A 16,911-nucleotide genomic window follows, 5' to 3' on the forward strand; every position below is an offset into this window, starting at 1 on the left:
CTACAATACAAAAGACACATCAACTATGGTGGGAAAGGGAAACCGAGAGTTCAACAGTCACGATCGAACCATACCGGTTTAGTCACCACCCGCTTCGGTTTAGCTCTGGGAGTCCGGTCCGTGTCTATGCCAGATCAAAGAGACGAGAAGAAGAAGAAGAAGAAGAAGATAGATGGCGGGACTTCTAGCTTGGGCTGCCGACGTCGTCGGCAAAAACGAAAGAAACGGAGGCGACGAGGAGGATCAGATCCCACTCGTTTTCACGGAGGAGCAGCAGAGATACGTCGACGAGCTCGGCCGTAAAGCGACAACGCTCAGCCGTTCGATCCAAGATCTACGGCTCAGATTGCCTCCGCCGGATATCTCTCAGCGTCTACCTCACCTCCTCGCTCACTCCCTCGCTTCCAATGCCGCTCTCGCTCTTCAGGTCGATTCGCATTCCGCTACTCGTGAGCAGGTGCTTCCCTCGATTTCTGCTATGAATTGGATAATGTTATTGCGTGATCGATGGTATAGTGATCTCTCTTTTGATTTTGCGGTTAGGCTCAAGTGAGAGAGCAGACATTACTAGAAGAAAACAATGCGTATGAGAATGCGATATCGATCTGTGAGGCGAGAATAGAAGAGAAAACGCATGAAGCAGATTCACTACTTAGAAAGTTGAAGGTGTGTAAAGCTGAAAACCTGATGATTAGATCTTGTTTAGATTATGAATTTTGGATGTGCTTTGATATCATATGGTTTACAGGAGCTAGAAGATGTTGAGGAGAGATTGAAAGCTGAGCAAGAAGATGCACAGGCTTCTTTAGATGAAAGGCAATACAAAAGCTCCAGTGAATCTCCGGCAGATACAGAGGCCATGAAGTCTGTTATGCTAGAGAAGTTGGAGAGCAAAAAGAACGATTTGGTTAGGTTTCTTTTTTTTTTTTACATTTCATGGCTATGGAGTTCTCTACTTCTGTATATCTGAATGTGGTGTAAGGTATTTTTATTCTCTTAGAGTTCAATGGAAGAGAAGGTTCAGGAGTTAGAGAAGAGTTGGGCTGCTATACAGGAAAGAGCACTGAAGCAACCTTCTCCAGGTAGAATCCACTAGAGATTTTTTTTTGGTTAGATAGATTGATAGCCTGAAAAGTTCATGTTCTCACACGAGAAACTTCAATCTGATTTGTTGTAGTTACTAGTTTATCACCATTCAGAACCATGAAGTCTCTAACATATAGAGCCAAAAAACTATGTTAGATAGCTTATATTCAGTTAGAATCCAATAGAGATTTGTTTTTGGTTCCGTTAGATAGATTGATAGCCTGTGAAAAGTTTGATTAACATTATCTGACTGGGAAGGTTTTGCATTCACAGCTCAGAGAGAGAAGACACTGGATAAACAACTTCATACTCTCATCGAGCAATTAGCTGCAAAGCAGGTCCATCTCAAGCCAGATCAATCTACCTTTTTTTTTTTTGCATTTAGACTGTTTCTTAAACAGAAACCTTTTGGTATGCCGATCAGGCCCAAGCAGAGGGGATTGTTGGTGAGATTCACTCGAATGAGATGGAGTTAGAGAGACTGAACAGTTTGTGGAGAAGATACGAGAGCTTTAACGTTGAAGGGAACGCTGCAAGGAACAGATTCAAAAGAACAATTTCGGATAGAGGGTTTGGATCAGACCATGAAGTTGATTCTCATTCCTACCTTCCGTATTCATCTGCTACCAGAAATGAGAGTCAGACAAGGCTTATGTATCTCAGGTCAGCTTTTGTCGTCTACATTTTGGCTTTGCAAGTCCTGGTTTTCATCAAGATTTCCTTTTGAGAAGTTATGTACACGACGAGTACGCTGCTGTTGTGCTTTTTAGTTTTGCGCAATGGGGTCAAAAACACTGAATATAAAGAATACGATGATTGTTCTCAAATGAGATTCCTGGAACTCCTACAATAATCTTTCTTTACAAATTTTTTTCTTGATTTTAGATATTGGTCTCATCTATGCATCTTGACGGATGTTGTTTTTACTTCAGTGTCCATATTCATTTGTAGCAAACTATCATTCTAAATATCAATAGGTCGAGGCAGACACCAATGAATGCAGTCAATTCTAAAATGGTAATCTTACATTTTAATGTAGTATTTTTATTTTTTATGTTATATATTTACATATTATTTATTATTTTCGAAATGATATTTATCAGTAATATTTAAATGTAAAACTATACATTATATAAATATTTAGAAAATATAAAACTATACATTAGTTTAATATTTTTGGTAATATAATTTATTTATGCCACGTGGCTTCTTTCGGAAAAAGGATTATACGATGATGTGGACATCTACTGGAGTTTCGGATAGTCCTTTTTATTAGTATAGATAGATTATTTTTAATATTTAAAAGTACATATTAAAAAGAAATGTATATTTACATTTTAAATAAAGGTAATATTAAAATGTAATATTAGAAAAAAATACTTAAGAATATTTTTTTAGATAACTTATTTTGAAAATATTAAAATGTATACTTTGCTTTAATTTTATCTACGCATTATTTTTGTTTCCAAAGTTTGCTCTTTCTATATATATAGATAGATAATAATATATACTTTCCCATATTTTTATTGAGATAACATGTATATTTTACTTTAGTTTTATTTTATCTACGCATTATTTTTGTTTCCAAAGTCTGCCGGATCCTTCTATAGGCCGACTGAAACCCTAGATTCAGAGCCCTATTTATACCAGATTTTGTTTCTTTCATTACTCAGCAGAGTTTTCTCAAAACCATAAAACATCGTATCTACAAGACATGATCCAGCAGAAGTTTGCAGAGCATGACGAGAACCATGTCATTGAACTTCTTCCGGAATTTTATGGTGAAAAATCGGCAGAGGAACTTCTGGATTGGATGGTCACGGTGGAAGAGACTCTTGAGTTCAAGCGCGTATCTTTGGAGCGGTGGGTTCCTATGATTGCCATGCGATTCCGTGGCTCAGCAGCAGCTTGGTGGTCGCAAAAAAAGTTGTCACGTGCACGTGCAGGAAAACCAGGAATCTTTTCGTGGGATAAGTTGAAGAAGAAGATGCGTAAGGCGTTTTTACCATTCAACTACGACCAAGCCATGTTCCAACGCTTGCACATGTTGCAACAAGGAAGGCGAACAGTAGAAGAATACTCCACTGAGTTTATTTCGCTTTTTAGGCGTGTTGATGTGCAGTATACGGATCAACAAATTGTGGGGTTTTTCATTAGTGGCTTGCGGCAACAGGAGATGAAAGACAGTCTTAGCTTGTTGAACCCTCTCACTCTTGCTGAAGCACATCAAAAGGCACTCATCGTGGAAGCTCATCTTAAGAAGGAGAACTTAGCCAACTTCTTGTCGTATATAGGGTATTGGAGTCTTTTTTTTATCTCGTTGATAAGTTTATCTTCTAGGTAGCTTCTGTGTTAGTCATTTATGAGGATTTCTTGAGATTTGTTATTGAGTTTTACTTCTTTTTTTTTAATATATATTTACGTACTCTGTCACCAAAGTCTATCCCTCTGGGGTTGCGCTTCCTTTTAGGTCGATTTGGAGCCCTACTTTTGTTTCTTCAATTATATATCATCAGCTACCTTTGTTTTTTCCTCAAAAACGTCGACTTTACTCCGAATCAGCTAGACTCACAAAATCTCCAGCCAAGTGATCTTTCTGTGAAAGATGTGCTTCCTACACGTCAAAGCACTTCCTCTCTTCTTTATCGTTATAGCTACCTTCAAGCCATTGCTCTACTAGACTACTAGTCCATGTATTATTATTTCTTGATTATCACATCACACACAGTAAAACAATCCTCACATCCAACAACCTAGAATTGTATGAATATTCAACCACCTCTTCTAAGCATCCAAACGATCAAAACCTAGTGTTAAACAAATTACTGTGTAGTTTCAGTTTTTCGTATATCTGTTATTCTATATATTGCTCGTTAAAGAAAGGTAAATTATCATATTCATGATTCATCTGAGCATAACTCGTGTGGTTGCTCAAGAAATGGTTTAACTTGTGTCCAGGCCAGGTTATCTTCTCTGATTTTGGAAGCTTTATATAAGAAAGCCTGAGAGATAACAGTAGAAGCAAATTAAGTTCGAAACAGTCACACATCATACGACTCTAGTAGTTGTGTGTGTTTTAAGTTCCTGGTGGCTCTATGCTTGATCATGTATGTAATGCTCTTCTTTGAGGTTACGTACATGGGAATTTTAGTACCGTATGTCAAGTTTTTTAATAGAAAACCAGAGAAAATTTACAAAAGGAAAGCTATCTGGATGAAAAGAGCCCATCAAAATCGTGCATACATATGTATTTTTAGTGATTTAAACCTCAAACTTTTTATGATTGGGAGAGTACTTGTGTCCCTTTTTTAACTAATAACCTAAATGTATATTTTCCCTTTGTTCAAGTGGTCTTGAGATTGAGTGAGTACTCTATGTCACTATTCTAATTCTATCATGGAGTAGGAATAAATCTTACACGCTGTGAGCCAAAGGACTATAACTTCTAACGATTAATAAGAAAAACAAAGAAACTTTTAGAATCACATAAGTAAGCTAAATAAAGAGAAACAAGTAAAAATAGATTAGCAACTTCAGAAACTAATAAACAACAGCCACCCACTTATTGAACCCATTAATTAAGAATGATATCTTGATCAACTTTTGTGTACTTGTTGATCTTGCGAAAGCTATGTGTCCCAGTGGATCCAACAATATTAATTCCATTTAATAAGCACTAAAGGGAGCTGTTGACAAAGCAAAGGGAGAGGGAGACATTTCAAAACGGCTAAAGCATTATATTAGTATAACTTTTCTTAGTGATGCACAATTCATTTGAAAAAAACAAATATAATCATTCTGTTTAATAATCTTTAAAGATATAAAACTGCAATGAAGGGGGATATGATTAGTCTCAAAGAGTATATGCAGATGAGAGAAAGAAAAAAAATCTTGTAAATAATGAATTTGGTATCGATAAGATGAATGAATATACGCTACAATTTTTTTGGATCACCCGTTGATAGGTTAATTATTTTCTTGGATCACTTGTATAATTATTAAAATAATATTTTTTCTTGGATCACTTAAAAACTATGTACTGTATTCATCTCTTCAAATGATGTGTATTTTCTCGAGATTTAAGTTCTGGTTTGGTTTTCTCGAAATAGTTTATACTAAAATATTTTGTAAATTATTTTAAAACGTACATAATGGGTTAGTGAGTTAATGCCACTCTCCATTATTTCTCAATATCATTGTCAGAAAAATATTGAAGTGATTTGGTTGTAAACAAAAACAAGCAAAAAGTGTTTTGGTTGGCTTCTCATTCTCAACACACTCTGAGAGTTGGTGTTTCTGTCGTGTAATGGAGCGGATTCCACTTTTGAAGTTTAGTTAGTGGAGCATATTGAATTAGTAGGTGAAACTTAAGTGTTATATTGTACTACCAATATCTAATTAGCCATACATTTCATAAACTAAAACGTTAATTATTTGTTGATAACCTTCAATTTTATACTCTAAATTATTATTCAAAATTGTGATTTTTTCCTAATATATCTTTTTTATTGCTCATTTGCATTGTCTATAACTGCATAAGATTGTTATAAAAAATTGTTTTTCTTTTTGGCTAAAAATATGTTCTCCTTTATAGACATCATTTGCTATCCATCCATGTAGAAAAAAAATGGGATTACTTTTTACGAAGAGAGAAAATAATAATCTGAAATATATAATATAAATGTAATCAAGCTTTAATTACATAAAATGGCACTTTTATTTAGCTAACAAAATTGGCAAGGCCATGGATGCCAAACATTACACAATATAAGCTTTTTCAGAAATCTATTCACCAAGAAACCTAAGTAACTTAAACCTGTAAAAACACACTGTTACTCCATCTTCCAGACTGTAACTTAGAGCTTTTAACTTAAACTTCAGCCGTTCTCTCCCCAATGGTGAAGTCACCTTCTTCAAATGACTCTCAATGGTTCATCTAACAGCTGCAGACATTCTTGCGGGTTGGCGTAGAAGTAGTCTTCTTCCTTCGGTTTATTGGGAATCACTAACCGTCTCTTCGGGCTTCCCATTCGAGTAGAGTGAAACGCCTTCACCATGGACGAGAACACATCCCAAGTCAACAACCCTTCGGTATATTCATCTATAAGCTTAACTAGGAACTTCCTATTCAGCTGAATTGTCTTCTTAAATCCCAAGAACCTGTAAGAAAAAAATAGTGTCAGCCTCAGGATGATATGGAAGAAGGAAAGATAAGGACATCTCACCTGCGATGACCTTCAACGACTCTTGCCATGTTCCCATCATTAGTCGGAACAAATATATCGCTCTCAACAGCCACTAGGTAATCAAGTGCAGCCATTTGCGATGAATGGTTCCGACAAAAATCAAGATCGGAGGAATCAAGTAGAGTTTCTTTCCGAACCTGAGTTAGTTATGAGAATGTAAGATATAAATTCGAAAAAATTGTAGTAAAATGAAATGACTACTTGCCACATTTGGAAAAGCGTCTGTTAAAGCCTTCATCCGCCTCTCACCACCGTAGATTTCACCAGCAGCTATGTAAAGTTGAACGTTACGGTCAATGCCTAATGCAGTCAGCGTGAGAGCAGTTTCCTCAGGAGTTAATGGACAAAGGCCTTCTTTCCTCTTCACCTCAGAGTTTATGACTTTCTCCTTCCACCATGGATAAGCATATCTACCAGCAAAGGATAACTTACATCAAAGTCTGAACAACAAGAGAGATTATATTTTTGGACTTTTTATTTTTTTTACCTCATTCTTGTTAGTTCTTCTTCTTCGTCGGGGTTGCAACCATGTGAGCAACCGGAAAATGCTAACATATCCATCTCGTATCTGAGATGAAGGACGAGAAAAGGACCTTTCTCTCTGAGAATATTGACTACTCGTCTACCTAGTTCTTCAATTTGAGGAGTGAACTTAAGCCCGTTGAAGTTCACTCTGCACCTCAGCTTCTGAACCTCCACAGGCAGTCCATTATTAGCGAGCCGTGAGTCTGTTTTGTTAAGGTGTAGCACCTTGTGCTTCTTTACCAGTGGAAGAATCTGTTCAGGTTTGAAGAATTAGGACCACAAGAAGCAAAAGAGTAACTAATCTCGAAAAAAACATCGGAAGTTAAGAATATTAACCTGATTTTGGTAGTAAGACATGTTTGACCAACTAATAGGAGGCATTTCGTGGTGCATTCCCAGCTCAACTCTTTTCTTAAGCCTTGGAGGCAACTCTTTTAGTATACGAACTTCATCTCTTAACGAAGTTATGAAGTGATCCACATCGAATATGTCTTTAAACTCACTGCCCCCAAAGAAGAAAACAAACGTAAGAGAGGAAAATAAAAACAGAGCTCAAGAAGAAGCTTAAAGTGATGACAAACACACCTTGGATCGTTCCAAAACGAGGTCTTGTCAAGCTCAGGCACAATAAGTGTGACATTCATGAATCTTGCAACAGTTACCATATCGCATATCTGAAGAAAGCAGACCACAAAGAAAGTAAGCAATCATATCACTAAAGAGATGAAACTTTGCACACAGAAGAAGTAAGTTCTCATCTTACAGCTGCTCGCATTTGATTGAGTCCTCCATTGCAGGAAACCATAAGATAACCATTGTTCTGATATACCCCTGAGGAAACAAAACCAAAAAAAATTAATTTCAAGATTCATCTCCAAGTTAGCTACATTATTACCAAAACTTCAACACTTACTTTTAGGCGGAAGAGCGATCTTAGCAGGAAGAGACCTCATCTCTTCAACCGTGGACAGATCATCTTGATTGAAACAAGAAGGCCAGCCTTTGAACAATCTCGGTCCCCACATCTCTCCCAAAGCCATCAGATGAACGAAGCAGCTCCAGAGCAACAATATGGTAACAGCACGAATCATCCATAAGCTCATACGAGACCTGGAGACAAAGGAGTTCCTGAGTTTCTCAACCTTGGTCTCTCCTAAAAGCCTAACTTTCATCTCCCAGAGTTTCCTGTGGTAAAGAAACTTGTCCGTTTTACACATGTTTGGTTTCTTCCTAAATCACCTAACTCACCCTTTTCTTCTCACAGAGATTCTCTCAGAGGCATTTCATCGAACACTTAATGGGGTTCTTTGTGAACATTAACCACACCTCGAAAAAAAACTGTTTTTTCTAAATACCCACGATCGATCGTCGTCTTAATCTGACGCAAACCCAGATCTTGCTCAGTTTAATTAGAATAAAATAAAATAAAAGAAGAAACTTTAGGTTTTTAAAATTAAAAAAACTTTAAAACTCTCGGCAGCAACCCAGAACAAGTGATGAAGGCAACACTTCAAGTTACAGATAAAATGAGAGAAGCCTTGGTGATCGATCCTTTTTAATTAAAGTAGCCGCAGAAAATAAAAAAAGTGGGAAATGTTTTGATTGGTTGATGAGATTCGCCGTTCAAAGTATCACCGGCGAATCGAGAAGAATGCACGTCGGAGATATAGGGGGAGAAAGAGAGAGTATGGTTTCTAGTATGTAACAAGGAAGGAAGTAAATTAAAAGAACGGTCTTTTGATTCTTTTCTTTTTCGTCGACAATAACTGTTATTTATAGTCTCTTTTTTTTTTGTAACGAAATAATGAGGAATATTTTCGTTAGTAGTGTTTGGGATTTTTAAAAAATAATTGATTTTATACATAGCCAAAGTAGATCTTTAATTAAATTTGACAAAAGACCTTTAATTAAATAAACTAATAAAATATATTATCTATTTATTCGTACTTATATGCACGCACTCATAAGTATTTTGGTGCCAACAAATAAAGAATATTTAGAAAACTACATTTAATCTATTTGTTTACTTTTCACTCATATCTAAACCACATTAACAGCCTACTATTTAATAATAATGTCGTTAAGTAAACCTAATCACGAAGTTAACTGTCAAAACTATTAACAAAATATATCTGAACTGAAAGCATACAATAATCAAATGTGTGTATTTGGTTAAGACACTTTTTTTTTGTAAAAAATGTTAACAAACAAGGGAAACAAGAAACAGAGTACAAAATGCCGGAGAATCGAACTCGCAGTTAAAGCGAGATATTGGACCCGGTAGAATTGAGCGTACCTGGGGACCAAATCTATTAATTTGGTTAAAACTATTAATTTAAAATCGCTTATAATTTTATTTATATAAGACCTTTTATATATACATATATATATATAGAAATAAGAAAACTATACACAATTGTTTCGAAATGGCATATTCTAGACTTGTGGATCTCACCTTCTGTGACAACCATGGAAAAAGAGAGTCCAAAAAAATAATGAATATTTGGTAGAGTAGATAAATAAACTAAAGTATGTCTACAACATGTATAACAATTAAATAAGTAAATGAACCAATTCTATTTATTGTTCACAGTTGTCATGTGTCAATCCAGCGCATAGTATCAAACAAAAATTGTGCAATTGTAGGCTTATTATTTCAAATAATACAAAGATTTGAAGAAAAAAAACATGAAACTATTTTACTTATTGAAAATTAAAAACATATATACTTACATAACAACTTAAACTAGATTGCTACCTTGACTTCGACTGAAGCATTATATAAATCTGTCCCCAAGCTGAATGCATTATCATTTTCAACATTATAATACTCAAGATTTCGAAAATGCATGTGTATATTTTAGGAACTTATTATATAACTTTGAGACAATAAGAGATTGAACAGGTGTTTGTGTTCATTTTAATTTGGTTTAAGGGATTTTTTTTCTTGTGAGGGGATTTAGTGGTACTTATAGGAAACAAATGCATGAATACATAAAAAGGAATTAAATATGTTTCGTTTCAAAACCAAATAGCAAATATAAATAGATATATTTAATACTTTATTAAATTAGGATTTTTGGACTGAAAATTTATTTGATTTTGAGTGTTGATCAAAAATTGGTCTTGTTCCGGATTATTTATATTACTTTAGGTTAAATCATGAAATCCAACTAAGTGTCAATTACTAATTTTAAAATAAGCTACATATCTGACACAAACTGTCAAGGATCCCTTTAAAAATATTCTCTCTGTTTCATATTAAATGCAATTTTAATATTTTTTCCTTGTTACATAAAATGTTGTTTTACGATTTCAATGCAATATATATTTATTTTAGTCCAATATTAATTGTATAATGCATTGATCTTATAAATAAATGTATTTATTTAAAATGTTATTGGTTAAATAGACCACATTAATAAAAACATAAATATGTTTCAATCAATTTTTTAATATTTGTGAAAAATATCTAATGTGATACTTTTTGTGAAGCGGAGGGAATGCAAGACAAGCTTCATCTTTTTTTTTTGTGCACAAAAATACAAAACAAGTTTATTACTAAAAAATTATTTTCAAATGTTGAAGTATTTTAAAATCAAGAACACCAATATACAAAGAGATTTTATCCAAAACTACAAAAGCAAAATTAAAATACTAATTGTATAAGGCTTTTATTAACTATTTTCAATCTCTCTATTAAATTTTCTCATGTTTTACAGCTGTTTAAACTTTATCAGTTCATAAAATATATATTTTATATGAAATCATTAAACATGTGAGAGGAACTAACCACAGTTTTTAGTTACAGCGGCAGTTTACTTTTTAAGCAACAATCTCTCGGTCAGATTATAGACAACGAAAGATCAACTTTATCATGTGACGACAATTTCTAAAGAAGAGGAATGTGTACACGTGTGGATGTGAAGTTATGAGCATTGAACAGGTTATAGATACAAGTAAAACTCACGAAGTCACGATTACATCAATTAATAAAGAATTTTTTTTGGGTGAACCTTTAAGTTCACTAACCAATAGAAATTTGTCATTTTAGATCTAGTATCTTTTAATTAAGGAAACAAAATAACTTACCAAATTATATTATGCTTTTAAAATAAAAAATTAAAAATTAAATAAAGAGAAATAACAATAGTTCTAAAAAAAGATTATTTAAAAAAATATTTATTTTTAAGATTTGGAGTTTAGTGTTTAAGATTTAGAATTTAGAATTTATCCAAATGTTTAGTGTTTTTCCAAGGGTTTAGGGTTTACCTAAAGGTTTAGGGTTTACCCAAGAGTTTAGGGTTTACCCAAGGGTTTAAGGTTTTCCCAAGGTTTAGGGTTTAGGATTAGAGTTTAGGGTTTAGTGTTTTGTTGACAACATGTTTAGTGTTTTTCCAAGGGTTTAGGGGTTTACCCAAAGATTTAGGGTTTACCCAAGGATTTAGGGTTTAGGATTAGAGTTTAGGGTTTAGTATTAGGGTTTAGTGTTTTGTTGACAACATTTTTTTTTTAATTCGTTTTTTATATATTATTTTTATTTATTTTTAAATTTTATTTTGAAAAAATAATATAATTTGCCAAGTTATTTGGTTTCCTTAATTAAAAGATACTAGATTTAAAATGACAATTTTCTATTGGTTGGTCTAAAGGTTCACCCTAGGAGGTGAACCCAAGAATAACTCATTAATAAATAACATAAAATCTCGATCAGTCTCCTTCATGTTTGCTATTCAAAAACGACTGTTAATTAATTATATAATAAAATGATACAAAATTCGTTTAGTTTATACATTTTTTTTTGGCTCAAGGCTTTATAAGCATGCATTGTCTTATACGCAAGCATTCGTTTTCCCCATCGGACAGACAGAGTCGCAGCAACTTATCTCTTCTTCAACTATCCTTTAGCAATGTGCGTTCTGTACCGTAAGCTTGTTGAGTTTAGATCGAATGAATGGTATATTATTTAGCTGGGGGAGGGACAATAAAAACGATCCGGAGTATAAACCATGCATATTGCTCGGACTGAAGACTGTAACATAGTAATTAGTCTAGTTTATATAATTAGTACGTACTGAACAAGTAATATATTACTTGGTAAATGAGTCATAATTATAAATTAACCAAAGAACCATTAAAAGAGACATTGAGATATTTACACAATATGATCAGATGTCAAAATTGAGCTGCATGCCCGCATCTAGCTACATTACGTGCGTGAGCTACATAGAACATCTACAACAATTTTTTTTTTTTGCCAGGATACATAAACTAAAACTAAACCATGCATTTAAGTGTAATACTAATAATTTACATGTTACGTACATATATTGGTACACTCATCTTTCTAATAGTTGTGAAATAAATGTGAACTGAAGTAGGTGTTTGGTCTAGTTTTGTCGATAACGTCGAAGTCTCGTTATGAGATGCGATGTTTTGTATAAAAACTTTAGAACCAACGAATTAAAGATTAGACAAATTAAAGTATATGCTATTTTCTGTGACCATATGCATTCCACCGACATCGGTCATTACATTGCTGTCGGACTTGATTATTTATTTTGCTTTAAAAAGAATGCATCATTCCAATGTGAAATACAAGACTTTAAACACATTTTCTATAAAATATTTGTTGTAATTGTCAATTTACATCAGATGCTAACAAGCAACAGAGGAAAAAACGTGTAAAGTTCGTAGGTTTAATTAAATACCTCGTTCGTATTTCACAAGTTTTAGTTCTCAAGTATTTTAATCAACATGTTATGGGATACTTTTCCCCAATTATGTTACAAAAAAAAATTGACAAGGGAACTAACAATAACATGGCTAGGCCTGGAATTTTTATCCGAGATCCGGATTCAATCCGTGATCCGATCCGGATCCGATCCGAAAATCCGGATATCCGGAGAGGCCGTATCCGGATCCGGATAGTAAAATGTTGGATCCGTCAAAGCCGAATCCGGATCCGGATATCTTGATTTTTTAGTCCGGATATCCGGATCCGTAAATTTTATTAATAACTATTTCAAAAATAGTAATATCTATATATAAAAACTAATTTTATTTAATATATTTTCATTTTTATAATAGTATATATAAATTTTATGTAAATTTTGTAATATTATGCATAGAAATAATTAAAAACATTATATATATTTTTATTTTTAAATTATTGTTAATATTTTATATATATTTATATATATTAATATTATTTTTTATTTATTTTAAGGATCCAAATCCGGATCTGGATATCCGCCGGATATTATAATTTTTAGAAGGATATCCGACACCCGGATATCCGCGAACCCTGGATCCGGATAAAGATAGTAAAATTATGGATCCACCGGATAAGGATCCGGATCCGGATCCGGATATCTTAAAATTGTTCGGGTATCCGATCCGTCCCAGGCCTAATATTATACATAGAAATAATTAAAAACATTATATATATTTTTATTTTTAAATTATTGTTAATATTTTATATATATTTATATATATATTAATATTATTTTTTATTTATTTTAAGGATCCAAATCCGGATCCGGATATCCGCCGGATATTATAATTTTTAGAAGGATATCCGACACCCGGATATCCGCGAACCCCGGATCCGGATAAGGATAGTAAAATTATGGATCCGCCGAATAAGGATCCGGATCCGGATATCTTAAAATTGCCCGGGTATCCGATCCGTCCCAGACCTAAACATGGCAACGAGACTGTGTCGGTGGCTCAATTGTCTCACATCCCAACCCTATGCGTGCGCGTGCGTGTAGCGGTGTAGTGTATGTATCCAAGCCAACCGCCGGATATTATAATTTTTAGAAGGATATCCGACACCCAGATATCCGCGAACCCCGGATCCGGATAAGGATAGTAAAATTATGGATCCGCCGGATAAGAATCCGGATTCGGATATCTTAAAATTGCCCGGGTATCCGATCCGTCCCAGACCTAAACATGGCAACGAGACTGTGTCGGTGGCTCAATTGTCTCACATCCCAACCCTATGCGTGCGCGTGCGTGTAGCGGTGTAGTGTATGTATCCAAGCCAACCTGTGCATTGGATTTGATGTCTTTTTTTTAATCATCGAGTTTAGTAGATTAGTGTATATTCTCTCCAAAAAAAATGCGGTGTATTATCAGTTTTTTATACCTTCTATCTGTCCTTTTTTCTTCTACGATTAATTGTGGAGCGATTGAATTGTTCTTTCATTTTTTTACAACAGCGATTAAATATTTCAAATCTTTCAAGGCATGTTCTAGTTTCTGCTAGAGAAACCTTGAAGGTAACACTACAATTTTTTAATATAGGTATATAAAAATATTCCATTACCGATATAAAATAAAACTAAAACATTATGTTTCGAACTTTGGAATTTATTTCTCTCAAGAAACAACGTTGAATCATCTTAATATTAATTTTATGATATTATAAAAAAAATAGTAATGCGTGGAACAAAAATTTATAGAAAAATTTTATGATAGACCTAAAAAAAAGTTTTTGCCACAAATATAGACTTCAAAAATAAAAATGACTAAAATAGACTTAAATGTTTTATCAAAAGAAATAAATATACACTTATACCCCTAGGGTTAATTAATCTAGACATTAGGGTTTAGAGTCAAGGGGTGAGGTTTATGCTTTAAGGTTTAGGGTTTAAAGTTTAGGGTTTATGGTTTAGAGTTGAAGAGTGAAGTTTTGGAGATAAGATTTAAAGTTTTTTAAAATAAAATAAAATTAAAATTTTCAAAATAAAAAATGATATTTTGGTCATTTTATTTTGAAGGTCGTGACAAAAACTTAAAAGGTCTATTCGAGAGAATTATCCAAATTTAAATGTGAAAAAAAAATCAAATGTGATATACAATATTACCAAAACATGGGCTCATATGCACATAAAATAAAAATAAAAGCCCAATTTACTAGGATTTAATTTAGCCCAATTTGAATATTGGGCCTAGAGTCCTCACAAGTTAATCAAAGAATGAAGACCGTCGGATTAATCGAACTTCTTCTGATCTTGATCCTCTCCGACTCTTTGGGTTTTAGGTTTTAGGTTTTAGGTTTTTTTTTTCTGCTCGTAAACCTCACTGATCCTCTCTCAGCGCCGAACTCTCTCACTTAAATCTCCCTCATCCCTTCCATGTAAGCTTATTCGATTTTACTCGTAGACCAGTAGTATTATCACTAGTAGCCGCGACGAAGAAACCCTAATTTCGCATAGTTTTGCAATACCATATCAGAGGCGTCAGTGATGAGGAAGCTCAAGTTTCATGAGAAGAAGATTATAAGGAAAACGAACTTCTTGGAATGGAAGAGAGAAGGTGGCCATCGCGAAAACCTCATCACGACTCGTTACCACATGGGTGGTCGTGACGATTACAAAAAGTTCGTTGCTTTCTTTTTGTTCTGTTATGTTCCTATCTTTATTGTAATGAATGAGTTTTTTTTTGTTTGTTTTCAGATATTCAGGGTTGTGTAGGATGGTGCAGAAGCTGACTAATGTAATGAAACAGATGGACCCAACTGATCCTTTTCGGATTCAGATGACTGATTTGCTCCTTGAGAAACTGTGAGTGTGTACAATTTATAAAGCTTTGTACAAGCAAAAAGCTCGTTGCTTCCTGGCTCCTGCAGCTCCGTTACATTTATATTATTAGCTCTGCGAGGTTATCTTGGACACCCCTAGTGGTTTATCAGCTTCGTTATAGATTAAACTCGTTAAGGACCCGTTGGTTTAGAATCTTCTACTTACCAGTGTGTACAGCTTCGTCCAATCCAAGTAATAGCTCTTTGTTTCCTCTAGATTCTTAAGAAAGTTATTTTTTTTTCTTCTTCTTATAATATAGCTCTCTAGGAGGTCATCTTAGAGACTGTTGGTGGTTAATCTGTTTTTTTACCATAGAGGTAGATGAATGTGGGTTCGTACTTTATTAGCTTGGAATTGGATATATATATATTTTAGGACGGTTGGTTTGAAATTTCTTAGAATTTTAATGTCATCCTGGTTAAATGTTTAATCTAATGGTTTTCTGTTTAACCATCTTGAGGAATCTGATTGATTTCAAATTCTTACAAAGTTTTTTTTCCATTAGCTTCTTTGTTGAGCTTAAGTTAGTAGTGTATATGTATCAATAGATGTAGAAATCTGCTTTCGTGTTGTAGAAAAAAAATGCCACTATAGTGATTCTACTCTGCAATGAGAAAGACTTGTGTTCGTAATTGACAAGTGGTGATTTATGTTTCTTCCGTGTATGGACAGATACAACATGGGCGTTATACCGACTAGGAAAAGCTTGGCTTTAACTGATCGCTTATCAGTTTCCTCCTTCTGTAGGTAGTGATTTATGCAGAGGCTTATATAATTTTGTAGACTGTTCTTTCGTCACTTGAGAGCCACCAATGATCCCATTTAGTTTTATTAATCATTTTGCAGGCGTAGGCTATCGACTGTACTGGTTCACCTGAAGTACGCAGAGCATTTGACAGAAGCCGTGACGTATATAGAGCAAGGACACATTCGTGTAGGACCAGACACGATTACTGATCCAGCTTTCTTGGTAACAAGGAACATGGAAGATTTCATCACTTGGGTTGATTCTTCCAAGATTAAACGCAAGGTGCTTCAGTACAATGACAAATTAGATGACTACGACATGCTTGCTTGACTTTGAGAGAGGAGACTAGAAAAAACAGGCTGTGATGTTTTGGATTTACTATTTCGTGAACATATATATATATATTTACTTGACATTTCTGTGAGCTGGAATCAAAAGGCAGAACTTTCGTCTTAATGCATTTTTGTAAATGTATCATCTTATAAACGAGACCAAAACTGAGTGATAATCATAGTAAGTTTAAATTGATCTTGTAAAGAAGAGTACCATTGAATTGTTATGTTCTATAGACTCCACAAGGCCCACTCACTTTCACACCAACTTCATCACATTCCTCAATTTTTTCTTTAAATCTTTCTTCTAGCTGATGAATTAAAAAAGATAAAAGTGAGGAAAATTCTCCAAGTTTACTTTCCTGGGAACTTGCAAATAA

General features: G+C 34.1%; 3 protein-coding genes across 5 annotated transcripts; 2 read left to right on the plus strand and 1 right to left on the minus strand.

Moving 5' to 3' along the window:
* The first annotated feature begins 47 nt into the window (after nucleotides 1-47).
* On the plus strand, nucleotides 48-2,080 carry LOC106432435 (golgin subfamily A member 2). Its single transcript, XM_013873274.3, has 6 exons — nucleotides 48-457; nucleotides 544-666; nucleotides 749-907; nucleotides 1,001-1,082; nucleotides 1,360-1,424; nucleotides 1,511-2,080. The coding sequence occupies exons 1-6, from the start codon at nucleotides 173-175 to the stop codon at nucleotides 1,811-1,813; spliced, it is 1,017 nt and encodes a 338-aa protein (XP_013728728.1). The 5' UTR covers nucleotides 48-172; the 3' UTR covers nucleotides 1,814-2,080.
* Nucleotides 2,081-5,733: 3,653 nt separating this feature from the next.
* Nucleotides 5,734-8,609, minus strand: LOC106432429 (rhamnogalacturonan I rhamnosyltransferase 1-like). 2 transcript variants are annotated; one of them, XM_048751974.1, is made up of 8 exons: nucleotides 7,771-8,609; nucleotides 7,621-7,688; nucleotides 7,443-7,531; nucleotides 7,194-7,359; nucleotides 6,820-7,109; nucleotides 6,541-6,742; nucleotides 6,312-6,469; nucleotides 5,734-6,246 (listed from the first exon to the last, which is right to left on the minus strand). In XM_048751974.1, exons 1-8 carry the CDS (start codon nucleotides 8,072-8,074, stop codon nucleotides 6,000-6,002), a joined length of 1,524 nt encoding a protein of 507 aa, XP_048607931.1. In that variant the 5' UTR covers nucleotides 8,075-8,609; the 3' UTR covers nucleotides 5,734-5,999. The 2 variants fall into 2 exon arrangements, with proteins under 2 accessions (XP_048607931.1, XP_013728721.2); XM_013873267.3 differs by having other exon boundaries at nucleotides 6,538-6,742; nucleotides 7,771-8,608.
* Nucleotides 8,610-14,857: 6,248 nt separating this feature from the next.
* Nucleotides 14,858-16,763, plus strand: LOC106432413 (U3 small nucleolar ribonucleoprotein protein IMP3-like). Of its 2 annotated transcripts, XM_013873255.3 has the most exons (5): nucleotides 14,858-15,006; nucleotides 15,105-15,249; nucleotides 15,326-15,433; nucleotides 16,124-16,198; nucleotides 16,298-16,763. In XM_013873255.3, the coding sequence occupies exons 2-5, from the start codon at nucleotides 15,116-15,118 to the stop codon at nucleotides 16,527-16,529; spliced, it is 549 nt and encodes a 182-aa protein (XP_013728709.1). In that variant the 5' UTR covers nucleotides 14,858-15,006; nucleotides 15,105-15,115; the 3' UTR covers nucleotides 16,530-16,763. The 2 variants fall into 2 exon arrangements, with proteins under 2 accessions (XP_013728709.1, XP_013728701.1); XM_013873247.3 differs by having other exon boundaries at nucleotides 14,878-15,249.
* The last annotated feature ends 148 nt before the right edge of the window (nucleotides 16,764-16,911 follow it).

Source organism: Brassica napus, chromosome C3 (assembly GCF_020379485.1).
Source record: "Brassica napus cultivar Da-Ae chromosome C3, Da-Ae, whole genome shotgun sequence".
In the NCBI taxonomy this organism is placed as follows: Eukaryota; Viridiplantae; Streptophyta; class Magnoliopsida; order Brassicales; family Brassicaceae; genus Brassica; species Brassica napus.